Source organism: Myodes glareolus, chromosome 2 (assembly GCF_982192425.1).
Source record: "Myodes glareolus chromosome 2, mMyoGla1.1, whole genome shotgun sequence".
Taxonomy (NCBI): domain Eukaryota; kingdom Metazoa; phylum Chordata; class Mammalia; order Rodentia; family Cricetidae; genus Myodes; species Myodes glareolus.
In genome coordinates, this window is record NC_142027.1 from 102386681 (window position 1) to 102414237 (window position 27557).

The 27557-nt window shown below is 49.0% G+C and overlaps 1 protein-coding gene across 1 annotated transcript in view; it reads right to left on the reverse strand.

Annotated features, from left to right (window-relative positions):
• Positions 1-8079: 8079 nt before the first annotated feature.
• The window catches only part of Wipi2 (WD repeat domain, phosphoinositide interacting 2), a 34786-nt gene continuing 15308 nt past the window's right edge, over positions 8080-27557 (reverse strand). Inside the window, exons 3-12 of the mRNA XM_048436849.3 lie at positions 22502-22671; positions 19737-19833; positions 18633-18730; positions 18236-18328; positions 16735-16805; positions 14723-14830; positions 13326-13490; positions 12285-12392; positions 11495-11652; positions 8080-10862 (exon numbers count right to left, since the gene is read on the reverse strand). Of these exons, the coding sequence (XP_048292806.1) occupies positions 10750-10862; positions 11495-11652; positions 12285-12392; positions 13326-13490; positions 14723-14830; positions 16735-16805; positions 18236-18328; positions 18633-18730; positions 19737-19833; positions 22502-22671 (1181 nt within the window). The 3' untranslated portion in view covers positions 8080-10749. The remainder of the gene's footprint in view (positions 10863-11494; positions 11653-12284; positions 12393-13325; positions 13491-14722; positions 14831-16734; positions 16806-18235; positions 18329-18632; positions 18731-19736; positions 19834-22501; positions 22672-27557) is intronic.

A 27557-nucleotide genomic window follows, 5' to 3' on the forward strand; every position in this document is an offset into this window, starting at 1 on the left:
ATGATTTGATCAGGGTTCCAATCTGCGTGGTTAGAACTAAAGCCATCTCAATTCCTTCCTCACAGCGAGAGCTCTGACCTTGGAGCAGCATCCAGGGGACAGAGATGACTCAGGATGGCCCCCCAGACCCAAGCCCCACGTTTCTCCTAGGAGGATATAAACAAATGTCCATTCACTCTGGATAGGACACCAACACAGGCTGAGGAAATCACTCCCAAAGCTCCAAGGGTAGCTTGGGAGCCAGAGAGTTTACTGGGGACCTCCCAGGAGCATAGGTGAGAGCTCCTACCCAGGAACCTGGGTGAGGGGTCCCCCACAGAGGCCTGGGTGAGGGGCTCCCCACAGGGGACTGGGCAAAGGGTTCCCAATAGGAACCTGGATGAGGGGCTCCTCATGGAAGCCTGGGTGAGGAGTTCCCCACAGAAGCCTGGGTGAGGGGTCCCCACAGGGGACTGGGCAAAGGGTTCCCAATAGAAACCTGGGTGAGGGGCTCCTCACAGAAGCCTGGGTGAGGAGTTCCCCACAGAAGCCTGGGTGAGGGATCCCCACAGAGGCCTGGATGAGGGGTCCCCCACAGAAGCCTGGGTGAGGGGTCCCCCACAGAGGCCTGGGTGAATGCACATTATGTACACACAACGCACACGTTCACATTTCCTGTAGACACACGAGCAGAGGAACCACACAAATAGCCCACGAAGCACACGAGTCATACACCAGGCTCTCATGTGTTTCCCCCAGGAGTCTGCTTGTGTTCTTTGGTCCTTCTCAGTCAGGTTGGTTCTGCATGGCTTCCCACGGCTCCATCTATGGCCTCAGGCATTCTAAGGGCATCTGCACCCCTTGCTCAGCCTTCATCATTTCCAGGTCACAAACTTTTGGGTTGGGTTTTGGTCTCTCCTCTCCTCTCCTCTCCTCTCCTCTCCTCTCCTCTCCTCCCCTCCCCTCCCCTCCCCTCCCCTCCCCTCCTCTCGTCTTCTCCCCCTCCCTCTCCTCTCCTCTCCTCTCCTCCCCTCTTCTCTCCCTCCCTCTCCTCTCCTCTCCTCCCCTCTTCTCTCCCTCCCTCTCCTCTTCTCTTCTTGAGACAGAGTCTCAAGTAGCCCAGACTGGCCTCAAACTTCAGTAGCCAAGGATAACCTTGAATTTTTGATCCTCATCTGCTTCCACTTCCTGAGTGCTGGGATCTTAGGTGTGTACCCCACACCTGACCTTAGGCCTTTTTGTCCAATTTGTTGGAGAGCAGATGGGGGGAGGGTGACTGTAAAAATACTTTCAGCTGGGTGGTGGTGGTGCGCGCCTTTAATCCCAGCACTTAGGGAGACAGGTGGGTCTCTGAGTTCAAGGCCAGCCTGGTCTACAGAGTGAGCGCCAGGACAGTCAGGGCTACAGAGAGAAACCCTGACCCTGGGGAGTGGGGTTTAAAAAAAGGCTTTCATTAATAATGCAGGGAGAATAGAAGCCGCTGTGGAGGCTCATGTGGTTAGGAAATCAGTTTATGAATCTACTTTTGACAGGAAAGTTAACCGGAAGACACATGCTGGGTATTAACTCATGGCAGCTCTACTGATGGCATTTTTGGATGGAGTTTTTTTAGCCCCATTCCTGCTTTTGTTTTCTTTTTCTTTTTGAGACAGGGTTTCTCTGCAGCTTTAGAGCCTGTCCTGGAACTAGCTCTTGTAGACCAGGCTGGCCTCGAACTCACAGAGATCCGCCTGTCTCTGCTTCCTGTGATGGGATTAAAGGTATGCGCTATCACTGATCACTGCCCGGACATCCTATCCCTGCTGTTTAATAACCTCCAGTCCCTTTTTCTTTTTCCTCCCCTGACCCCAGATGCTTTAGCCCAGGCTGGCCTTGAACTCACTACTTAGTTGAGGATGACCTTGACCTGATCCTCTTGCTCCTTCCTCCCGAGTGCTGAAATTTGAACCCAGGACCTTATGCTACTAGACAAGCACTCTGCCAACTAAGCTAAATTCCCAGCTACAATTCCCACTTTCAAGCAAACAGTACATTCACTGTGTTGAGCAGCCACCACCTCTACCTGTCCTAAAACCTTTCCCTCGCCTAGAAGAAAACCTTGATTTGCCCCACCTGTCTTCATGCCTGCCCACTGCCCTGCGGTTGCCTATGTGAAGGGTTTTGCTCTTCCAGAACCACAGAATACACAAGCTTTGGTGGAGGCTTTGCCGTAATGTGATGTGCACAGCTCATCTGTTCTGTAGAATGTGCCAAGACTTCATTCTCTCTCTCTTTTTTTTAAAGCTAAATACTATTCCATCATGTAGATGAATCTCATTTTCTGTTGACGCCCTGTGGCTGTTAAATGCTGTGGGAACATTTGTGTGTCAGCCCGAGTTTGGTCCCCGTTCCTGTTCTGTCAGGAACGCGCACAGGAACGAAAGTGCCGGGTCTGGTGCTCAGTGCACGGGGATCTGTACAGTGGCTGCGCCGCGGGGGGGGGGGGGTGTCATCACGAGGGTGGCAGGCTCTCTTCAGCCCCTCCAGCACTCACTGCTATCGCGTACTTGCTGACTGTGGCCAGAACAGAGGCTGTGGAGAACCACCTACTAACCCTTTAAAGCCCCCTCCGGGAAAAAAACAAAAAACAACAACAACAAAAAACATCTGGGTGCAGCCTGGAGAGATGGTTTAGCAGACGGTTTGCCAAACCACCCTGGTGACCTGAGTCCCTACACAAAGGCAGGAGACAATTGACTCTGGGGAGTTATCCTCTGACCTTTATGTGCGCTTGGTGGCATAAAGTTTCACACACTTGTGAGCATAAATTCATAAGTACAATATACACTCATAAACACACACACATATGCGTGCTAAAAAAAAAACCCTCCAAACACCTGGACACAGTGTGTGTTCGATATCCCAGTGCTCAGGAGGTGGAGAAAGGTAGATTTTTGGGACTTGATGGTCAGCCTGTCTAGCCTAGTCAGCAAGGCCTAGGCCCCAGAGACAGATCCTGTACCAAACAAACAAACCAACCCAAGGTGCTCTCTGACCTCCACACACATACATACAGCCATACACATGTACCATCAACACTGTCTTAGTCAGGTTTACTATTGCTGTGATGAAAGACCATGACCACAGCAAGATGGGAAAGACAGGGTTTATTGGGCTTACACTTCCACACTGTAGTCCATCATTGAAGGAAGTCAGGACAGGAGCTCGCCCAAGGCAGGAACCTGGAGGCAGGAGCTGATGCAGAGGCCATGGAGGAGTGTTGCTTACTGGCTGACTTATCATGGCTTGCTCAGCACCCAGGACCACCTGCCCAGGGATGGCACCACCCACAATGGGCTGGGCCATCCCACATCAATCACTAAGAAAATGCCCTACAGGCTTCCTACAGCCTAATTTTATAGAGGCATTTTCTTAACTGAGGTTCCCTCCTCTTAGGTGACTTTAGCTTGTGTCAAGTTGATACAGAAACTTTGGAGCAAAGAGGCTGGGCATGGTGGCGCACAACTGTAATCCCAGTACTCAGAGGGCAGTGAGAGGCAGGGGGATTGTCACAAGTTTGACGCCAGTCTGGTCTATATAAAATGTTCCAGGAAAGTCAGGGCTACATGGTGAAAGCCTGTCTCAAGAAACCCACAGTCCAGTGTAGCCTTTAATCCCAGCACTGGTGAGGCAGAGTAGGTGGACCTCTGTGAGTTTAAAACCAGCATTGTCTACAGAGCGAGTTCCAGAACAGCCAGGAATACACGCTGAGAAACCACATCTTGAAAAAACAAAACAAAATGAAAGAAAACAAAACACCTTCCCCCCCCCCCCACTGTAATCATTGATTAGCACATAGAACCCGGTGTATCCCTATCTCCTCAGAGACTTGGGACTGTGTCAGGCTGTTTGGTGTCTTGGCACATATCTACCAGCTCAGCTACTCAGCTGACAGAGGCTGGAGAACCCAAAGTTCAAGGCCTAGTCTGGTATGGTGGCACACATCTTTAATTCCAGCACTCAGGAGGCAGAGGCGGCAGGATCTCTGTGAGTTCCAAGCCAGCCTGTCTACAGAACGAGTTCTAGTCAGGGTTACACAATGAGATCCTGCGTCAAAAACAAAGAAAGAGAGAGAGAGAGAGAGAGAGAGAGAGAGAGGAGGGAGGAAGGGAGAAAGAAAGAGAGAAGGAAAGAAAAAAGTTTAAGGCCTAAGCTACACAATGAGATCATTTCAGAAATGACTTTTTAAACTGGGTGGTGGTGGTGTATGTCTTTAATCCCAGTATTTGGGAGGCAGAGGTTGGTCTTGAACCAGCCTGGTCTACAAAGCAAGTTCCAGGGCTAAATAGAGAGACCTTGTCTTGGAAAACCAAAACCAAACCAAACCAAACCAAACAACATCAAAAAACCATCAACAAAAGTTTTTAAGAGGTGTTGGGCTCGGGGAGGTTTCTCAGTTGCTTAGCTGGTGTCTGCCTTGCAAGCATGAGGACCTGGGTTCAGATTCCCAGAACCTAAGTAAAAGGGCACGCGATGGTGCCTGCGCCTCTAGCGATGGGGGATGGGAGACAAGAGACAAGTGGGTGTCTGTAAGATCTTGGGCCAGCAAGCCTGGCCTGTGGGGGAAGAACCAGGCCAGTGAAACAAAAGGTGGAAAACGCCTAAGGACCCACAGGAGTGGCTGCCCTCCAACCTCTGCGCCTAAGGATCCACGTGAGTGGCTGCCCTCCAACCTCTGTATGTGTGCCGTGCCTGTGTGCACCCACACTAGCCACACACGGACAAACAAAAGAGAGCAACAGAATGGGGCATCAAGCAGCCCCGAGTTCAGACCCTAAGATTCACGACAAACAAGCAAGTCCACTCTTCCTTGCAGGTGGGACAGTGTCACCTCCCATCCGTGGAACTCAGATCCCCAGAAGCTGAGCCCTGCCCTAAAGATGAAAGGAAGGGGTAGCCCCTTGAACTTGTTCAAGGCACAAGGCAAAGAAAGTGAAAACCGACAGAAGCAGGTGTTCCTAGAACTTAGAACATGGACGGGCTTGTTCAAACAAATAGGCTTTACCCACGGGAAGAGGCACCCATCACGGTCTCCAGCCCTGCCTGCCGAGGTCACTTGAAGCAAAAAATGACTTGGCCACTGAGACACATTTCATCTGCTGACGTAATTGAGGGCATAAATAATGCTACTGACAATAAGCGACCTGAAGGGAGGGGGGGATGGACCCGGCACGTGTCCCTGCCAGGAGCCATTTGTCAGCCTGGTCCTAGAGGTCTCACAAATGACTCTGGGTCAGTGTGGGCGATATGTCAACAGCGGAAGGCAGCTCTGCAGCCACACGAAGGGGCAGGGTGAAGCCAGCAAGAGGCTGGCTTCCTGTTGTGTTCACTATGCTCCATATTCCAGAAGGCAGCCTCAGAGACCTGGCAGAGCCCCGCCCCTCGCTGGTCCTCTGGCTTTTTCCCAGCCTCCTCCATTCTCCCGGGCAAGGGGCACTTGGGGTCCACTTAGCCACTGTCTTTCTCTCCTTGCTTAGGAAGGGCCCCTGCGATTCTATTTCTGTCACCAGTCGGCGACCAAATGTTGAGTCTGTTGGGACATTTCATACCATAGCGTGGGGTGAAGCACAGCTACCTGTTTCCCCACCTCTGGAGGACAAAGTACCCCAGAAACACACCCTTGATAGCACCCAAGGTGAGTGTTGATGTAATGGAGGCACATTCTCACCATGTCAGAAGCAGAAATAGTCGTTTTAGGGGGCTGTGGTGTCCCCCATAGACATCATACACACACCACATTAATAAACACTAAAAACAAAAACCAAAGGCAGAGCTGTCTTGTGCAATATTTGTCTGGGATTTTCAGGCCAGCCCCCACTGAGACTCCAGGGAGTCTAACTACTTAGCTTTAAGGATGCCCCACCCTGGCCAGAGGACCCCCCCCCCAATGAGCAATTCAATCAGACACAGGCAGTCGTGAGACTTGTGCCACCTAGTGGCTGTGAAAAGAGCAAGGCCAGCCCATTGTCCTTTGGGACCAGTCTGACTGGGGCACTGGAGTTCACAGGCTGTTTCCTGCGGTGCCTCTAGTGACTGTGGGTGACCTCTCTGGCTCCAGGAGTCAGTCACAATCAATAGGGAGGGCTGTCTTCACAGAACCTCAAGGATTGGCTGTGATGAGCATACAGGTCCCCTAGCCTGGAATGTCTCTATTTCTAGATGTTAGCATGTTGTTTTATGACATTAGCGTATGTATATGCCCCGCCACTGTGTTGATGTCAGAGAACAATGCTCACGAGTGGGTTTTCTTTTCACGTGGGTCTGAACTTAGTTCATCAGGCTTCAGTGCCTTGACCTACTGAGCCATCTCACTTGCCCCTAATACTTCTGTAACATTTTTATTTAATGTGTGTTTGGCCTGTACGCCTGTGCACCACTTGCATGCAGTGCCCAAGGAAGCCAAAAGAGGGCACCGAATCCTCTGGAACCAAAGTTAGAGTGTGCCACCATGTAGGGTGCTGGAAACTGAACCCCAGTCCTCTGCAAGACCAACACATGTTCTAAACCACCTCTTCACCTCACTTAATTATCTTTACAACCTTTAAAAAAAAATCTGTGTGTCTACGTGGCCACACACCTGTGACTGCCACCCTACCATTCTTCCTGCAGAGGACTCGTGGATGAGCTCTAGGACACAGGTGGGCTGCAAGCCTTGCTGGAGCAGCTGCGAGTGTTCTGGTCCCAAGGCAAGGCTGGCTGGAGAACATCAATGTTACTGCAGGCTCTTCCGGGATAACTACAGTGATCAGAGAAGCTTCTAGGGCCTTTTTTAGTACTGTTCTTTTGATGTAGCAAGAATTGAACCCAGGACCTCACCCACGCTACGGATGACCCTACCAGTGTTGGCATCTCAGGCATGTACCACACCATCCAGCTCTGATAACGGGGATTTGTCATCACTGTGGCTTGGATACAGATACGGAGACACAGCCACACCATGCTAGCACCTGCAAGTTTTCCCTTAGAAGGGCATGTAAGAAATAGGTGTTTTCAAGTGTACCTCAGTACAGAATGAGACAGGGGTGAGGATCAGGACAGTTCCCTTAGGCCAAGCTTTAAAAAGGTTTATTTTCATTTTTTTTCTCAAAGGGACTGTCTTTGTCAGACACCAGAGAAGAGCGGATCATGTCTCTAAATCCAGAGCAATTGTTCCTTTTCTGTCCCTTGTGCTTCTCAAAACCCACAGGATGCAAATGGTACCAGATGCCAAGGGCCAAGAACAAAAACAGCAGAAAGACCCATGTGCTCGGCAAGCAGCCATCAGTGTGCATCTCCAGACGTCCCACAGGCCACCACCGCCCTGGACCAGTCCTCACACTAGGGACACCATGCCGCAGGAACAAGGGATCTGGCCATTCCCAGCATGCAGAGGGCAGGCACTACAAAGACTAAGGGAGGGGACAGTAGGACCATGCATCTTGATGTAAACACCATGATAAAAAGCATGGCTGAATCAGTGGGATGTGCTGGCTTGTGCCTGTAACCCCAGGGGGGGCAGAGGCAGGGTGATCTTGAGTCTGAGCGCAGCCTGGGCTACACTGTAAGAGCATCTCAAAGATGAAACAAAAAGAACCACGGAGAGTGGAGTTGAGCGAGGAACACATTTCTCAACTCAGTCGGGCTGTGACCAAAATATCGAGTCTTTCCCAAGCAGCCCACCTGCGGTCAAGTCTTGGCTCAGAGAAAGAGTGCGAAAATGAAGTTACTAAGCCCGACTTGGCACCCGTTGCAGCCTTGAAGCTCCAGGGTCCACAAGAGGGGCAGAATGGGGGCAGCTCCAGGTGGAGGGAGTGCTACCTGATTGGGCAGGGCATTTGTTGCAGGGGGATGGCAACCCTGGGCCCCTGCAATGCACAGTTCGCTCGATGCCCAGTGTGTGTGGGGGTCTTCACACCACCAACTCCCAGGAAAGGTAACTATACCTCTCACCCTTTATACTAAGGAGCAGGACAGGCCAGGGCAAATGCCCACACACATCCTCAAACACGACACTGTTTCAGTCTCCCACCTAGCTTTGTAGGCAGAGCAGACTCAACAAAAACCATGCACTTTACTCTGTGAGACATTTCAGTTTTAGTGTTTATTGGAGTCCATTGTTGGCCAGGCCCAGTGCTGGGGCTCCCCTCCCACACCTCACAACAGCCCTGTGAGGTAGGGTTCTTCTCATACAGTCCAGACCAAGGCCCCCAACCTGCCCCTAGCTCACATCATTAGTGTACGGAGGACAAGGGGCTCCAACTTTTGCTTTCATTGTTTTAGAAAATACAAAAGCTTTGGTCCCAATCCATACAAATCGTAAAAATTTGGGGGATTTTAAACTCTCATTCCCCAGTGTTTTTTTTTTTGTTTGTTTGTTTTTGTTTTGTTTAAAGTCGCCATCCTTTGGTTTGTTTCTTTTTTCTGAGACAGGTTTTCATTCTGTAGGCCAGGCTTGCCCACACTGTATAGTTTAGGTTGGTTTCAAACTCACAGCAATTCTCCTGCCTCACTCTCCTGACTGCTGGGATTACAGGTGTGTGCCACACCTGATTCCAAAATTTTCTCTTTACTTTGGAAAATTTAAAAATGGCCATTTGTGTGAGGCCTGGTGGTGAGCAATCACTTGGGTGTGTATTGTAGCTGACTCAGTCCCTCAATTGGCTCTGCCAGTGGTGAGTCCTCAGAGAGCTGCTCTCGCCCATCCACACACCCCTCCTCAGGCCTGAGGCCTGCAGGTGGTGTACAGGTGGCTCTCAGAGGCCAGCAGAAACTAACAGTCTGTACAGTCTGGAGAGACCACTGAGGACGGGGTGCCCTGGACTCTGGAAGCTGCCCTTTTATGACCAAATTATCAAGTGAGGAAACTGAGGCCAAAATGGAGAAAAGAATCCCACGTTTCTGGAATACTAACTTCCAAGAGAAGAAATCTCAGCAGATGGAGTTGGGCTCCAACCCACAGCGTTCAAGTCCACGGTCACGTAAGTCACACTTGAATCCAGACATCGCTCTTTGGTTCCAGTCATCCCTGTGCGCTGGCTTCTCAAGTTCTTCCAGACAGCACTCCCTGGCTGTGCCTGGCCCTGCAAAGACCTGTTTTACTGTCCTAGAGAAGCACCCACTGTGGCAGACCACAGGGCTGGGGTTCCATGTTATCAGGGTCCAGGACAGCCACACACAGCTTCAAGTTCAGCACCCCAGTCCCACCCCTGCTATGTAAAATGTATATAGGTTTGGCTACTCAGAAGCTCCAGGGCACAGGTGCAGCCAGATCTAGCTGTGGACAGCCCTTGTGTCCCACCCATGTGATTAGCCACCCTGGGAAGAGCAAGAGCAGGAGACACCAGCAGGTCTGTCTAGCCACTGCATTCTGCAGAGACACTACCAGACTTACCCAAGCTAAACTAAAGACCGCTACTACAGTTCTTCCTATCTAGGGGCCTGACCAGGCTGCAGAACCTGGTACTCTGATATCATCCTCTTCATTCCCTGTGTGCACCTAAAGCCGCGTTTAGGAAGATGTAACAGCCCACACCTTCATAACTCATAACTTCCTAACTGCTACGGTCTGTTTAGAATGCAGATTCAAGAACCTGAACCGTAGAGCTGAGAAAGGAGCTAGGCACAGTGGTACCTGTAATCCCAGCTCTCAGTAAGTCGAGGCAGGGAGACTGCTCTAAATCTGAGGCCAGTGCTGGCTATACAGTGAGTTCTAGGGCAGTCTTGGCTATAATGTGAATCTGTACTTCCCCCAAAGCCACCAAAAAGTCAAAAGCAAACAGAAGTGAGGGCAGCCCTGGAACCTGACATCATATTCCTGCACACGTAAAGACCAAGAAAGAAAAGGCACGTCACTGGGGTGGGGGATCGGGGGAGGACCCACTGTCTCCCTGGGGCCTCTCTACCTGTTGCTAACTCTGGGGAGTGGAGAGAGGGGAGTCCCTGGCAGACAGCACAGCTCCAGACCGCAGACGGACGCCTGGCGGCTGACGCAGCATCTTATACCTTTGTGCTTATTTGGGCACGGGAGTAGCTACACTCTCCTTTAAAACAACAAACCAAGCCACAGTTAGCGGACGGGGACAGTAGGAGACAGAGCATTTAATGACACAAACGAGATTGCCTTCCTTGGCTCCAGGCTGCCCGGGCACATCGCCAAGGTCACCTGCCAGAAAAGAAGGTGCAGAGCAGAAACTGCCTCTCTCCCTCAAGATCCCCATGGAGAACAGACCCCAAACAACAGTCCCCCACGGAGAAAGCTAGTTCCAGAACGATTCAATCTGGAAAGAGAATATAAATTGGAGGAAAATGGTCCAGGTGGGGCTGTCTCAGTGGGCGGATGGGCCCTGCCCCTGCAGGATCACTGCACACAGAGCTGCTGTCTTCATTCGTGCCCTGCCATGAGACCTGACAACTCTGCTTTGCTATGGAGTGGCTCTCCTATGCTGGCTTGGCACATCACGCATGCAAAGCAAGGAGACGCCACAGACTTCAGTTAATTTTGGCAAGAAAAAAATTAAAAAAAAAAAATAAAGAGTGAGAGAAAATAAAAAGCTAAAATTCATAAGCAGGATTAAAGTCACTGAAAAACAGTGTATTTTCTTGACAGTATGGATAAACTAGAACTACAATCTCTTCGCTTTAAAGTCTCTGCCATCCTCTCCATCAATTCAGGTCAAAGTTCATAGCAGCAATGCACAAGTCCTCTGCCAGGCCAGTGTTCTCTGCTCCTGGGCCAGAGTTCACAGGTCAGGATCAGTCAGTCCGGAGAATCATGGGAGGATGTTCGCTGTCTTCATCCAGGCGCAGGGCGCTGGCTTCATCCTCCAGGCAAGTGCCCCCCACGGCACCCAGGTCATCTGTGTAGGCTGCAAAGAGATAAGAGTGCCACCCTCACAGAACTTGCCCGGTTACTGATGCTATCTGTGCACCAATGACAAGCTGTGTCCCGGAGATGGCCTCAGTTATGCCTTTGGCCACACTAAGACCTTTCCAATCCAGTCAGAAAACTTAGGCCTCTAGAGCCTCAGGCAGAGTCAAATGATATCACCCATTTCCCAGCATGCACCACACACAAGTCCTGTAGAATAAACAGTGGTAACTGAATGCAGACTCTCTTACGAGTGACCAAGGAGACTTCAGAGGACTCTAGCTGGAGACAACACAGATCATGTGTTATGGCTGAAGGATGCTTCACAACATGGGAGCTAGCACAATCTCTCTTGCTAGCAAACCCCTTGAGTTTAGGGATGGAGAGGGGTGTGCCTGAGCGAGCTCAGGTGTCAGCACTAGTGGTCTCTGCCCATGATGCATGAAGGACATGCTACTTACAGAGGACAACCAGAGTCACTGGCCACAACGACTGCCTTTTCCCCCAAAATGAAGACTATAAGCTAACTTTCACAAGCCTTGGAAGAAGTTCTGTTCCACAGCTCAGCGGGAAGTGGCATCTCCAGCGACAACACGGTACAGAAGAATTTGGAAACAGTTGCTCAGTTACCTTCTAAGTTGGTGTCCTGCCCTTTACCAAGCCTCGTTGGGGATGAGGGCACATAGGCACCTTTGGCAGCTGCTGCGCCGTACGTTTGTGTTACTAAGGGGCAGTCATGAGAGGCAGAGTCCACAATCTCGCTGGTCGTCTCCATGCTGCCATCAAGCCTACAGACAGCAAATGAACAGGGTCAGGCTCACTGTTCTAAGCCGAGTATGCCGGCTCGTTCTCAAAAATCTCAGGTTGAGGCAAGAAGGATTCCCCTTAGTTAGAGGTCAGCCTTGTGTGCAGAGCAGGATTTGTCCCAAAGGACAGATGGACACAGTAGGTATAGCACATCCTGGGGCCTGAGGTGCCAGCCAAGGAGGGAGTGCCACAGACGCCTGCTCCCACCTGACAGAACACGTCCACCAAAAATCTGCCTCCTGGGGTTTCCGCACAGTGACCTTAACACTGGTAAAGTCACACACATCTCAATCACCAACTTGCATCCTGAGGTGGGGTGGCAGGCTCCTGTGAGGCCACCTTACTATAAACCCTGAGCCTCACCCTCAGCAAGGGCCCGGGGGCCACCCAATCACCACACACAGACCACCACAGACTCAGGTGTCTTTCCTTCCTGGCCCTGAACGGTCCTGTGCCAGCAAGGGAAAGCAGAGGCTCTTAGCACCAGAAAAGTGAAATTCAACAGGGAGATGATGCTGGCCAATGACACAGGCTATCAGACTGGCCTTAAGGGGATGAAAGCACAGACCTACCGCAGTGCCCACAGCTGCACTGCCATGCAGATCAGCCTCACCTGTGCTGACGCATCAGGGCACACTCGCCACCTTCCTGGGGGTCCAGGTTGTACATGTATAAATAGCCATCTGATGCTCCTACCAACAACCGTGGGATCTTCTGAATTCTAAAGAAAAGCAGCCCATATTTTAGAAGGAAGACTTCTTTCCCTTTCACAAAAGCCGTCTCACTAAACCTACATCTCAGTCAGGCCAGGAAGAACCCACCAGCGCACTGGATGAATGCAGTACCTGGGCTCCTCAGAGTGAAGCTGGTAAAGCCAAGGGTGGCCTGGGTGTGAGCACACACTGAATCCCAAAGAGCAGATTCTGGAGCAGGGTAGCTGTCAGTTTCTCTGGTCACTAAGAGAGGGTATTTTCTCTCTTTCCTGTGTGTGTATATACACGCACTCATCTATACACGCCCGTGGGGAAGCCAGACGAGGGTGTGAGATGTCCTGCTCTACCACTCTGGGCTTTATTCCACAGAACTGGATGTAGGCTGGCAGCCAGGAAGTCCCAGTGACCCATTTGCCCCAGCCTCCCTAGTGTGACCACAGCTGGCTCTTATGTGGATGCTGAGGACAGAGCCGATGCCCACTGAGCACCTCCCGGTCTGAGGGTGGGTCTGCCTATAAGCTTTTCAAATATGCTTGTGCTCGTTCTAGCAAGGCACTAAACTGCAGCCTTTTAGCTATTCGAATTGGAAAACATGTCAATTTCCAGAGCCAGACTTACAGAAGAGCATCCCAACTGTACAAGCAGGACCCATGTGCTCCTGGATACTGCAACTACAGAGTGTCTATTTCCTATTGTCTGACTTAATTTTTCTCATCAACACAAATACCCTGCAAAATGCAAAAGGAAGTTCTGTGGTGAGGACGCCAGAAAACACCAGGTCTCAGGCCTGGAGGTCTTCCCGCGCTAGGCAGTACTTGATGGCCTGGACAGGTCGGACAGGGTCACACACACCTCTGCAACCTGGCAACAAGCACCGTGTCTGCTCCCTGGCCCTGATGTGCACGGGCAGAGGGTGGGGCACAAGCTCAGTCTGTACTCACGTGGTTAATGAGCAGATGTTTTTATGGCCACAGAATGGTAGGCGGACAGTAGCAAAGGCTCTGCCCTGGTTGAACATTTCTGTCACTTGTGAGGGCAGGTAGCTGGTAGATGCCATAAGTACCTTCCCGAAGTAGCCGGTCCAGGTGGTGGGCTCCTCTGGAGGTCTGGAAGGAAGCACCATCACACAGGGGAGGCTGGAACATCACTGAGAACGACAGAGGCAGCCCTAGACCCACTGATCAACCCTCCACACTTCACAAAAGATCGGCTGTGCAGAGCACAGAGCATCCTGTGTCCCCCTGCCAGGTCGCTATGGCCATGATAGCATACCTCCAGGAGCATGCTCTGGAGTAGCAGCGCCCAAACCAGACTCATTCAAGTTCCCATCATACGTCTCTTTAGCATGTGCACTTGTGACTATATTGGTCAGGTCCCTGTTTTACAATGTGGGTCCTGGGGGTCCCACTCAGGGTGTCCTGTTGGCTGCTGCGCACCCCTTTGTTGTGTATCTCGTGCATGCTTTTAACAACAGACTCTTGGATAGGACATAAGCTCCCATCAATCCCACCGGCCCCAGTGAGATGCTCTTGAAATGTGTGGAAGGAAGAGACAAGTCGCTACCACACACATCTGTGGTAGTGACTTAAAAAGTTTAAGATGGAAGCACCCACCTCCTTGATGACCTGTGAGCGGGTCAGAGCTGTGACATTCATTCCAGTGGCTGGCTGATCCCAGATGCCCCAGTACATACGGTGTGGAGTGGGGACACACAGCAACCGATCATAAAACAACCTTGGGACCCCAGCACATCCTCTGAGCAGAAGTCTCATGATGAAGCTGGGCTTGGTGGTGTTGTGCCCACTCTACAGTCAGACCATATCTGTACCCAGAAATGGTGCCAAGAGCAGGGTGGCTCTGTGCCATGCTTTTCTAGTGAGTGTGCATAGTTCACTTTTAAATTAATTCAAAATCTTATTGTGTGAGGTGCAAATGCTCCAGTATGCTTGTGGAGCCAGAGGACAATGTACATGAGTGTATTTCCCCACTTGGTTCTCAGGGATGAAACTCAGGTTGTCAGGCTTGACACTTTTACCCACTGAGCCATCTTATCAACCCTTAAAAGTAGAGCCCTGCTGCAACAATGCTAAGACCTTCGGTTTGATCCTCAGTGTCTCCCACCCCCAACAAACCATGTTAGAAAAGCTTGTTTTTAGCTGAGCAGTGATGGCACACACCGTTAATCCCACACTCAGGAGGCAGAGGCAGGTAGATTGCTGAGTTCAAAGCCAGCCTGGTCTACAGAGCGAGTTACAGAACAACCAGGGCTACGCAGAGAAACCCACCTTGAAAAACCAAAGAAAGAAAAAGAAGAAGAAAAAAAATCTCTGCAACTCACTTTTCCCTCACAGCCTCAAGTTTGAAGATATGCACAGTTTCGGTATTACTGGATGCGGAGAGAAACATGCTGTCCATGCTGAAGGCCAGGGAGCAGATGCTCACACACCTGAGGAACAGGAAGGGTCAGACAGGGCTCAGCTTCGCCTGCCACCACAGAACACACTGGCAGCAGCTGGGGGTGGGGAGCGCAGCCATGCCTTCCCAGGGACTTTAACTGTGACCACAGAAGAGAAAACCTTGTCAGAGGCACTCAGCCCTACAGAAGTCTTTCTGGTCTTCTCGGCCACCTCCTCAGGAGACACAGGAACTTGCTTGCGATAAAACCAGTAAGAACAATATTTTTGCTTTTTGAGATAGTCTCACTTTGTAATTCTGGCTAGCCTGGAACTCAGTATGCAGATCAGTCTGGCTTTGAAATTACAATTATTCAAGACGGATGTGGTGGCGCACGCCTTTAATCCCAGCACTTGGGAGGCAGAGGCAAGTGGATCTCTGAGTTCGAGACCTGCCTGGTCTACAGAGTAAGTTCCAGGACAGCCAGGGTTGTTGGGGACTGTGGACCACCAGACCTGAATTTCTTGTAAACAACTTGTTTTCCTCTGCTCTGAGCACGAGACTCTGATGGCAGGGGAGTGGGTCTGCAGCTGAAAGATCCTGAGAGCTGGGGCGTGGCCAGAGTCCTATATAAGCTTTCCCTGAGCACAATAAAGTGGACATTCTTGTATCAAGAATAACCCGTGTCCCCATGTCTGTGTGTGTGTGTGTTTTTAAGTTTCTAGCCCAGTTCCCAGCTCACGTGCCATCCCGCAGTACAGGCGCTACAAAGGGTTACACAGAGAAACCATGTCTTTTTTTTGGGGGGGGACACATTGCAATCATTCCCTCCCCTTTGTCTCCCACGTGTATTCAGATTAGCCCACTTCCCTCTGCACCCCCACTTTTGAGGCAGGGCCTTACTATATAGTCCTAGTATCCTTGAACTCACAGAGATCCTTCAGTCTGCCTACCTGTTACTGAGACAAAAGATGTGAGCCACTACACTCAGCTAAGAAAAATTCTTCAACAAACATCTTTAACTTATTTTTATTTTGATTTCAAATAACCAAGACTGTGTGGCTGTATGGAACCAGTTTTAGGTGTGGTGGTTTGAATAGGAATGGCCCTCAAAGATTCATATATTTGAATGCTTGACCCACAGGGATTGCCACAATTAGGGGGTGTCACTGTGGAGGCAGACTCTGAGGTATCACATGCTTAGGATATGCCTAGCATGGCAGTTTCCTGCAGCCTGCAGATCAAGATGGAGAACTCTCAGCTCCTTCTCCAGCACTATGTCTGTCGGTACACTGCCATGTTTCCCACCATGACAATAACGGATTAAACCTCTGAACTTGTAAGCCAGCCTCAATTAAACGCTTTCCTTTATAAGAGTCACCGTGGTCATGGGGTCTCTGCACAGCAACAGACACTGACTAGGACAGTGGATTAGGATGCAGCTGTAGTGGCTGACCAGGTGGGTCAGCCAGCAGTGCTGATGTCTTAGGGCATTACCCCAGCACGTGTCTCCGAGGTCACTAAACATTCCACAGCCTAAATACACACATTTTCCCTTAATCCTTCCAGTGTTTCCAACATTCCCCAATAGGAAGGCTGTGGGGGACAATGAGGGTGCAGAGAGGCTCCTGGCAGACACTGGACACAGAGTCATCTAGGTGTGTGTGAAGAAGACAAAGGCATAGTCCCGGAAGGAGACTAGCATCTGGGTTGTGGCTCTTCTCCTGAAGCGTTTGCAGACAGCATTACTGTACAGCCCAGGCTGGGGGAGACTGCTACACAGTCCTCCTCTGGTTCAGGCAGGCTCACAGACGTGAAGCCAAGCAGCTTTCACTGCAACGCTTTGTCTTGCCCTTCCAAGACCAGTTCAGGAGGGTGCTGTGACTGAGCTGCTTGTCTTCAGAGACTGCAACCCACAGGGACGCTCCGTAAGCAGCCTGGAACCCGTGTACTCACCTCTTCACTCCTCTCCGGAACTCGAACAGCTTTTGTCCCTCTGGAATGGAGAACACCCTAATCACAGTCCCCTGGGTCAGAGAGAGGAAAAGGGGGGAAGAAAACAGAATTTTAGCTGACCAAAAACAAAACAAAAAACCGCCCTTCCTGCTTTTTCACACAGCTCCACATGCGAACAAGCCGTGCAGGCTATTTCCAGGAGCGGCTTGGCGGAAGGGGGGTCTGGCTCCTCTTTGAGCTCCAGGCCTGGGGGAACCATACCTTGCTGCCAAGGACCAGAACATTACATCCCATGCTTGCTCACTACCATGACATTGCTTAAAGTCAGTTTACCAATCCAGACATAAGCAGCCTCGAAACCAAACGTGGAGCATACTAAAGCGCCACGCCTTCACCTATAGCCTTTACTGGAATACTTATGCTAATAATTGAACACACATACTTGGGATTTACATGACTTAAACACACCATTACCTGCAATAACAATATGCAAGACACAACATCAACGTTTCAATACAATGATGTTTAAAAAATATTTTAGCCATTGTATTGTAAATGTTTTTTGTTGTTGTTTTGTATATGTGGATTTAAGACTGGGTTTCTCTGTATTAATAGCCTTGGCTGGTAGACCAAGTAGCCTCAGAGATCTACCTGCTTGTGCCTCTGAGTGGGGTGTGTGGCACTGCTGTTTTTGAGACAAGGTCCTACTACGTCTCTGGTTAGCTTGGGACTCACTATGTAGATCAGACTGGCTCTGAATTCAGAGACCTACCTGCTTCTTGAGTCACTACCATGTCCGATGCTTTCCTATTTTATGCCACAAACAAGCATTTGCTTTTTTTCGGTAATGTGTGTGTATTTTTGTGAGTGCATGCAGCATAGTGCACATGAGCCAGACGACAGCCTGCAGGAGTCAGTTCTCTCCTATCATGCTTCAGGAATTGAACTCTCAGGTCCTATGTCAGCTTCCGGCCTGCTCTACATATGTACATGCACCTGTGCATATACAAACATGTTCATAAACACCAACATACATACTTGCTGAAACATCTCACTGGCCCCTGCAGTATGTCAAACAGTGGCACACTGCTATAGTTTCAAGGTCCCCAGCCAGTGGCACTAATGTGTGGTGGTGTGGTGGTGGAAGCTTCAAGAGATGAGGCCAAGAGCAAGTTCATCTAGTCTGTTAGCATGCCCCCCGCCCCCTGCTTCTCCTAGCTACCATATGAGCAGTTTTTGGCCATGGGACAGGTTCAAAGTGACAGAGCTTACTGAACACCAACTAATCCATTTGTCTTCCATAGAGGTTGCTTCCCTTGGCCCATTTTCGCAGGGTGGAAAGCTAACACTGTGGATAATTCACACTGTGGGCTCTTTTTGCTTTTTCTGTACATTGGGGAACAGAAAAACCTGCTTGGAACTTGGACTGCGTGACCAGAATGAGCAAGGCTTGTGGAGACCATTGATCCAGGTTTCCCTTAGCCATGGCAGTCAGACATACCTTCTCAGAAGCAGTGGCAAGCTTGGTCCCACTTGCGTCAAAAGCCAGGGCTGCTAAGGGACTGTCATGAGCCGGGATCATGTTTGCAGCTCTCTGAAAAGGGGAATCAAGAAAACATGACTGTTACACAAGAGTCTTGTCCCCAGGCTCCACTGAACCATCAGTGGGAGCGGCTGTAAGAACACCATTCCTAGGGTCAACCTGAGTAGCACAGCCACATGTCAGGCAGGTTGTGGAAACACTGCTCAGCACTGAGCGCTGGTGAAACACAGGCAGCTTAGCCAGATCCGCTCTGCCACTTAAGGAGAGCCCCAGGGAAAGCCATGCTGCTGGGCCAAGGGTGCACTGCATGTCTTCCCAGCAAAACACATCCATCGGAGCCTCGCAAGGACCTTACCAAGTTAATGGTGTCGAAGACCTGCACCTCTCCAATGGTCGCACTCCCTGGGTACGCCAAGTAGCAGTTGTCGTTGTTTATTGACAGTGCACACAAGCCTGTGGAAACACACGACAACTGAATGCACACTGAGTCTAGGATACTGTTTAGTGTCAGAGCGGAGTTCATAATTCTGGAACAAAACCAATAAAAAGTAGCAGCTAAACCTTGTCTGCACACTCACAAGCTCTGTGTCCCAGGCCATCTTGCCTGCCGGTGTCACTCAGAGGTGAAAGGACTTTGGTTAATGATGACCAGAAGGCTGGGCTATCGCAGATCTGACGACCAATGGGCTTACACATTCACAAGAGAGCCCCGCTGGGATGGAGGCTCAGCAGGACTGGACCAGGGGGAAGGCTGTTCAGTTTACACCTACCACATTTTATACCTGCCTCAGGTGTACGGACCAGAGAGGAAACTCCCACCGATGGCTGTCTTTAGTATGTTTGTTTATGAAGTGTGCATGCATGTGTGCCAAGGTGTGTGAGTCAGAGGACAACTTAGAAGAGCTGTTCTCTCCTTCCACCATGTGTGCTCTAGGAATGGCACTCAGGTCCTCAGACTTAGCAGTAAGTGCCCATTTACTTGCTGAGCCAACCCACTGGCCTGCAGTTATCTTTAAAAGTCCCCTTAAAGAAACAAGGACCTTCCTTTTTTAAAAAAAATAAATTGGATGGGGCTAGAGATAGGCTCTGAGCTTAAGAGTACTGATTGCTTTATCAGAGGGTCCAGGTTCAATTCCCAGCACTCACAGGGAAGCTCGCAGTTGTCTGTGACTCCAGTTCCAGGGGACCCAGACATACATGCAGGCAAAACACCAACACATAAAAAATTAAAAAAAAATTGTACTTGTTTATTTTTGGTTTGTTTGTATGTGTGTGTATGTGGCTGGTGACATGCATGCTACAGTGCATGTGGAAGGTCAGAGGGCAAGGTGCAGAAGTTGGTTTTCTCTTCCCATATTGTGGATTCTAGGAACCAAACTGACGTAGTCAGGTCTGGCGACAAGTGCCTTTACCTGTTCAGTCATCTCACCAGCTCAGGACCTCCTGAGCAATGGCTTACCTGCAGGGTTTGGGGGTGTCTCTCGGATGGTATGAAGTACCTTCATGTCCCGGATGTTGTGTATATAGAGTGACTCCTCCAGACACACAATGAGCCTCTAGAAACAGTGAAAACAAAGACCACCAAGCATGAAGGAGGACTGGGGCAGCAAGTGCCGAGTTCCAACTCAGCTGACTCCTGGATCAAGATACTCTCCAACCCTAGGACACGATGTAGGCTGTGTACAGAGCAAGTGTGTGCAGCTGCCTTTCCACTGCCGATCAGGTTTTTTGCCCATTCGCATCAGCTCCCATAACTACATATGACAAGAGTACTACAGATTCTAAAAGGCGACTTAATTCAGTACTGTGTGCTTGAGTGATGTTTAGGAAATTAGGGTGAGTGTACAGAATACTCCTGCACACTGTGTGAGAATGTACTGTTGGGACTGCTGCAATAAAGAACTGAACAGCCAAAAGGAGGACTTCCGGGCAGACAGGACTCTGGGAGAAGAAAGGCGGAATCCCAAGACAGACAGAGGAAACAGCATGTGCAGTATAGGGTGAAGGTAACCGAGCCACATAAAGAATGTAGATTAAAAGATATGGGTTAATTTAAGTTATAAGAGCTAGTCAGAAACAAGCCTAAGCTATCGACTGAGCTTTCATAATTAATAAGAAATTTCTCTGTTGTGGTTTGGGAGCTGGCTGGCAGTTGACAGGACAGATAAAAACTCACAACAGGTGAGGGCTGAGGAGATGGCTCAGTGGATAATAGCACTTACTGTGTGAGGACAGGGGACCCCTAGGACCCACATAACTCCGGATGTGGCACTGCCATTATGGCAAGATGGAAGGTGGAGACGGGAATTCCCTGGAAGATCATTAGCAGCCTGGTGTACACAGTGGCAAGCAAGACACCCTGCCTCAAATACGGTAGAAGGCAAGTGTACAGACACAGACACACAGACACACACACACGCAAACCTAACAGCAACCTGGCGAGCCCAGCCAAGTGCACAGGCCCATCATCTACCTACTGCAGAGAGACTGAGGCAGGGGCATGGAAAGTTTGAGGCCCCGTTACAAAATAAGTAAAAAGGGGCTGGAGATGTAGCTTAGCAGTAAAAGTACTTGCCTCTCATGTGTGAGGTCTACCCCGAGTAGCAAAACAAAAACAAAAACAAAAACAAAAACAAACAAACAAACAAAAAAAACCTATGGTGAATGAGGTATGGGTAAAATACAACTAAGAGCATGGGGATTTATGAAAAGTATAAAACGTTACAGTGTGCACAGATTGATTATTTTGCTGCAAAGTCTTAGCTCACTTTGTATGTGCATGTATGCATGTGTACTTTGTGTGCTAGTTCCTGAGGTGGAAAAAGTGTGTGAAATCCCCCTGGAGCTAGAGTTACAGGTGGCGGCTGTGAGCCACCTGATGTGGGTGGTGGTGGGGCTGCTGGAGCTCCTAGCTGCTACTGCTGCGATTGATTTCTGTGAGGGGCTTGGCACACACACTTCACATCAGCTATATTGGAGCATGAATCTGCTATGTTTTAAACTTGCAAAGTATATCCCATAACTTCCTAGATGAACTAACTGACGGATGGGGCCAACTCCCAGTTCAATCAGGCAACCAGGACGCACATGTCTGCTTAACTGCTTTAAAAACAACGCAGTCTCTGGAATCTGACTGCTGCTGTACACAGAAAACGCTGGAGGCTCTTCTGCAGTGGCTACCTGTGTGCAAACTGCAGCCAGGACTCTCAGAAAACACATGAAAACGCTCTACACAAGGGGCTTGTTCTGTTGATTTGAGGAAAAATATACATCACAGGAACAACCCACAGAAGGAAAAGATGGAAGAGAATCTTTGAAAGCAAAAGAAGGCACTGCATAAAAAGCCGATGCTATCCCTGGACCTGCATCCGGGGAGACAGTAACAGACAAGACTAGTGTCCTGAGGACAAATGGAGTGGGCTGGGGCAAAGCAGCGCATAGGACTACCAGGTCAAAGATGCTGAGAATGAAGCTAATGGTTTGTCTGAGGAAATATGTTCAGGAGTTGGAAGCAGAGGCAGATGGATCACTGTGAATTTGGAGCCAGCCTGGTCTACATAGCAAGTTCCAGGGCAGCCAGGGCTACATAGACATCCTGCTTCAAAAACCCAAAGAAAAGACATTCAGGGACCTAGAAATGATGGTGCAGGGCTGGGGAGGTAATGGTGCAGGGTTGAAAGCCCAACAGAGTGAGACGTGGGAGGAACACTGAATGACAGCAGTACACACTTGGTTTCTTTGTTTGCTGCTGTTCTTGTGTGTGCATCTACGCATCTATGAGAAATGGGGATTAGCCAGAGATGTCACCTGTCCTGCTCTATTATCCTCTGCCTTATTCCCTTGAAACACGGTCTCTCACTGAACCTGGAGCTAAGGCAGGTAGCCAGTAAACCACAACAATCCTCCTGCCTCCGCCCCCTACAATGCTAGGGTTAGGGTACCTATGGCCAACCTGAGGTTTTATGCTGGCGATTCAGCTCAGGTCCTTGTACTTATGCAGTAAGACCTCTCTCTCTCTCTCTGAGACATCTTCCCAGCCCTCCTCGCATTTTGAGATAGGCTCTCACACTTCTGATCTTCCTGCCACTACCTCTCAGAGTGCTCAGATTACAGGTGTACACCACTTAAGCCGGTTTTACGCTGTGCCTGGGATGGTACCCAGGACTTGGGGCATGGTAGGTTCTCTACCAACTGAGCTGCTTACTAGTACAAGGTGCCACGCACCTGCCTGTTCAGCTTCACAGCCAGTATTGTGTTGGAGTAGCTGTAGTTGCATATCTCAGTTCCCTTCTTAAAGTGGCAAACTTTCAGTTTCCTGGGAGCTTTGAGGCTGACGATGGCCACCAAACTGCTTGAAAACAATCTCTCCACGATGCACACATCTTCGGTGTCAGCTGGAAACAGAAGAAAAACACATGCAGGGATAATACATCTCCCAGTCAACCACCCAATCCATCCACAGACACAAGTGCATGTACTTCTAACAGGGACATGACACAGAATGCTGTAAAGGATACATGGGCTGACATGTCCAAGAATCACAGGACAGCAGGGGAGATGGAAAGTCTCATCATTTAGAGCCATGGCTGCTGTCACTATAAATACAGATCACACCCTATGTGCAAACTCAGATGCCAAAGCAGAATCATGAAAGCGTGTCTTTAAATACCCTCTGCTGCTGGCAGGACTTCAAAGCACACTCATTACTTTTATTTGTTGGTTTATTTATATATTGCGGGTGTGCATGCGTGCTGTGACAAGTGTGGAGGTCAGAGGAAAATTTGTGGATGTCTGTTCTCTCCTGGGGTTCCAACTTAGGTTGTCAAGCTTGGCAGCAAATGTCTTTATGCACTGAGCCACCTCACTGGCCCACCCTTACTCAAACAGGGCCAAGGAACATGATGCTGCAAACGGGGCGCAGCTTGCAGTCACAAGGGGAAGGAACCATGCCGTTGCTACATTCAGGGAGTTGGGTTGATAAATGCAGCTCTATTTGCAATTATGTAAGTTAAGGAGCATTTGTGTGTCTAGGTAAGCACATGGTTTCATCATGTCTGCCTGACCGGAAAGGCAATATGCATTAACACACTGGACGTAAGCTAGAACTAGACACACCCGTTTTTTGTTAAAAACATGAGAACCAACGGAATAGGCAGTAAAAAATCAAAGCATGACCCTAAGCTCTTTACAGGTCACTCATGGGCACTTTTACCTAGCTGACACAAATCATTTTTGTTTCTTTTCCAAATCTGCAAGCTTTCATTTCAAGGAACAAAACACAGTGGCTGCCACCACTGCAGAACAGGTCAGAGGAATGGAGCCAGGAGGTGGGTACTGTGCTGCAGAAGATTCGCAGAGCAGCATCCCGCCATAGGTGCCAAGTCCTGCCCAGATGTGCCTGGCAACAAAGGGCACAGGTGACACTGCTGGCTCTTGGAGGAGGCAGAGATTTTATATGCGACAAGCACTCAGAACACAGCTAACCAAGTTGGGCAGAGAGACCTGAGACCCAGAATGTCAGTATCTGTGGCACAGGAGGATCCTCCTTCAAGAAACCCCGTGGCATCTATCACGATAAACTTTCTAGGCAGGAAGAGCATCACGAGTGTGTAGCTCAGGGGATACCTGGCATGCATAAAGTCTGGGTAGATTTTCAGCAACACAAACTGGACAAGGTGTATACACCTGTAATCACATCACTTGGAACGTGGAAAAGCAATCAGTTCACAGCTGCCAGGTGTAACACACACCTCTCGTCCTAGCACTCAAGATGCGAGGCAGGTGCATGTGACATATGTAAACATCCTGGTTTACATAGAGGTCTAGGCTAGTCAAAGTCACATAGTGAGACCCAGTCTAAAAGAAGGCTAGAGTTGGAGAGGTGGCTCGGCAGTGAAGAGTTTCTATAGAGGACCTGAGTTTAGGACCTCGCACTAACATCTGGTGACTCACAACTGCCTGGAATTCCACCTCCAGGGGATCTGATGCCCTCCTCTGACCTCTGAGGGCACCTGCACTCCTGAGCATACAAACGCATCCTTAATTCAAGCACGAGAACCTGATCCCCTGTGGCACCATGAACAAAGCAGGGCAAAGTGGTGTACCAGGGAGGCTGGACTCTACATGACCACTCCTCCGAGACACACACACACACACACACACACACACACACACACACACACACACACACACACACACACACGAGCTGTAGTGGTCCTAGAAGTGAGAGGATCCCTGTAAATTTGAGGGCATACTGGTATACATAATAAGTTCAAGCCAGCTAGGACTGGCTGGCTATGCAGAGTTTTTCTCTTCTTGGCTCTTGCTGTCAGTAGTAATGATGATTGGCTTCAATAGCCTCGAGGAACAATAAAATTCAATAAAACTAAATTGAAACTGTGGGAAACTCCACCCCCTTCTCAGGGAGGAGGAGGGAGGATCCCAGCCAGGTCCAGAGGCCAGTAGGAGATCAGGTCATCTGGGGGACGGCCTGAACACCAAACTCTCTCTAGAGCAAGGGTCATTACTGGCTTTGAGGGCAGGGCAGAGGTGGAAGGTTTCCTAAGTGCAAATGTAGCTTGCTAAAGCAGAGCCAGCAGCGGACACAAGAAGGACCTGGGACATTACAGCCAGGAGTTCAAACCCAATCAACTGGAGGAAAATTCCAACAGTGCTACAGAGGCAGATAAAACAACTACTGTTGAGGCTGGGTGCGGGGCTCACACCTACAATCGGCACCCGGAGTCGAGGCAGAGGACTGTTGCAAGTCTGAAGCCAGTCATAACTACACAGTCAAACTCTGTTTAAAAGAGTAAAATAACAGATTCAACACAATGCCCAGAAAAATTCTTCAAAGACCTCAAAAGAACAGTACTCAACTTCATATGGAAAAGGAAAAAACCCAGGATAGCCAAAACAATCCTGTACAATAAAAGAACGTCTGGAGGCATCACAATCCCTGACTTCAAACTCTACTACAGTACTGAAAACAGCCTGGTATTGGCATAAGAACAGACAGGAGGACCAATGGAACTGAATAGAAGACCCAGATATCAATCCACACGTCTTCAGCATCTGATCTTTGATAAAGAAGCAAAAAATATCAAATGGAAAAAAAGAAAGCATATTTAACAAGTGGTACTGGCATAACTGGATATCAACATGTAGAAAAAATGCAAACAGACCCATATCTATCACCATGCACAAAACTCAAGTCCAAATGGATCAAAACCTCAACATAAAGCCAGCCACATTGAACCTTTTAGAAAAGGAAGTGGGAAGTACACTTGAACGCATTGGCACAGGGAACCACTTCCTAAATAGAACCTTAGCAGCACAGACACTGAGAGAAACAATTAATAAATGGGACCTCCTGAAACTGTAAAGCAAAGGACATGGTCAACAAGACAAAACGACAGCCTACAGAATGGGAAAAGATCTTCACTAACCCCACAGAGGTCTGATCTCCAAAATATACAAAGAACTCAAGAAATTGCACACCAAAAGATCACATAATTCAATTAAAAAAAATGGAGTACAGACCTAAACAGAGAACTCTCAACAGAGGAATCTAAAATGGCTGAAAGAGACTTAAAGAAATGTTCAACATCCTTAATCATCAGAGAAATGCAAATCAAAACAACTCTGAGATTCCATCTAACACCTGTAAGAATGGCCAAGATCAAAAACACTGATGACAACTTATGCTGGAGAGGTTGTGGGGAAAAGGGAACACTTCTGCATTGCTGGTGGGAATGCAAGCTGGTACAACCCCTGTGGATGTCAGTGTGGTGATTTCAAGGAAAATTAGAAAACAACCTTCCTCAAGACCCAGTAATACCACTTTTGGATATATATCCAAAGGATGCTCAATCGTGCCATAAGGACATGTGCTCAACTATGTTCATAGCAGCTTTGTTTGTCATAGCCAGAACCTGGAAACAACCTAAATGCCCCTCGAGCGAAGATTGGATAAAAAAAAAAAGTGGTACATTTACACAATGGAGTACTACACAGCAGAAAAAAATGACAGCTTGACTTTTTCAGGAAAATGGATGGAGCTAGAAAACATCATTTTGAGTGAGGTAACCCAGACACAGAAAGACAATTATTACATGTACTCACTCATAGGTGTTTTTTAAACATAAAGCAAAGAAAGCCAGCCTACAAACCACAATTCCAGAGAACTTAGACAACAATGAGGACACTAAGAGAGACTTACATAGATCTAACCTACATGGGAAGTAGAAAAATACAAGATCTCCTGAGTAAATTGGGAGTATGGGGACCTTGGGGGAGAATTAAAGGAGGAAGGGGAGAGGCAGGGAGGGGAGCAGAGAAAAATGTAGAGACCAATAAATATCAATAAAAAAATACAAAAAAAAAGAGTAAAATAGCCAGGCAGAATGGTGCATACATTTAATCCCAGCATTCAAGAGGTAGTAGCAGGCAGATCTCTGTGAATTAGAGGCCAGTCTGGTCTACAGAGTTTCAAGACAGGCAGGGCTACACAGACACAGAGAAACTCTGACTCAAAATACAAAAAAAAAAAAAAAAGGAGCAACCAAACTCCCCCCTCCCTGAAACCAGGATTAGAAGCCAAGAGACAGGGAGCAGGTGGTGGGTTAAAGCACATCCTATCCTAGCACAGGTACAGGCAGAGGCAAGCGGATCTCCAAATTACAGGAAAAAGACATCTAGGGGTAGGGAGATTTCCTGGCGAGGCATGCAGGCCTTTTTTTAATTTTAATTTAATTTTTTTTTTAATCTCAGCATTTGGGAGGCAGAGGCAGGTAGATCTCTGTGAAGGCCAGCCTGGTCTACAGAGCGAGGAAGTCCAGTACAGCCAGCACTACAGGGAAACCCTGTTTCAACAAAAAAGAAAAAAAAAAAAAAGGAAAAATCTCTAACACCATCTTCAACGATGGAAATCACTGCACATCTCTGAGACAGAGTCCACCTGGATCCAAGTCTGTTAGGCTGTGGATGTTTTCCCTGCAGAGGGACTAGCCATACCTTATATTTATTTAGTTCAATACCTTCTCTAAGATGCTGAACTAGGGCTTAGCCTCACAATAGGGTGGGACATAGGATCAACTTCCCAAATTACTGCCCTATATCATTAATTTGCTACACAAACAAAACCAAAACCAAACCAGAAACACCCACTGTGTGGGGCTACCTTGGCTAAGGGGTGGGGGCTGGGGAGTCAGTGTTTATCTGTCGGCCCCTCCTTTCCAACACCAGAAGTTACCTACCAGCTTTATTCACCAGTGGCCAA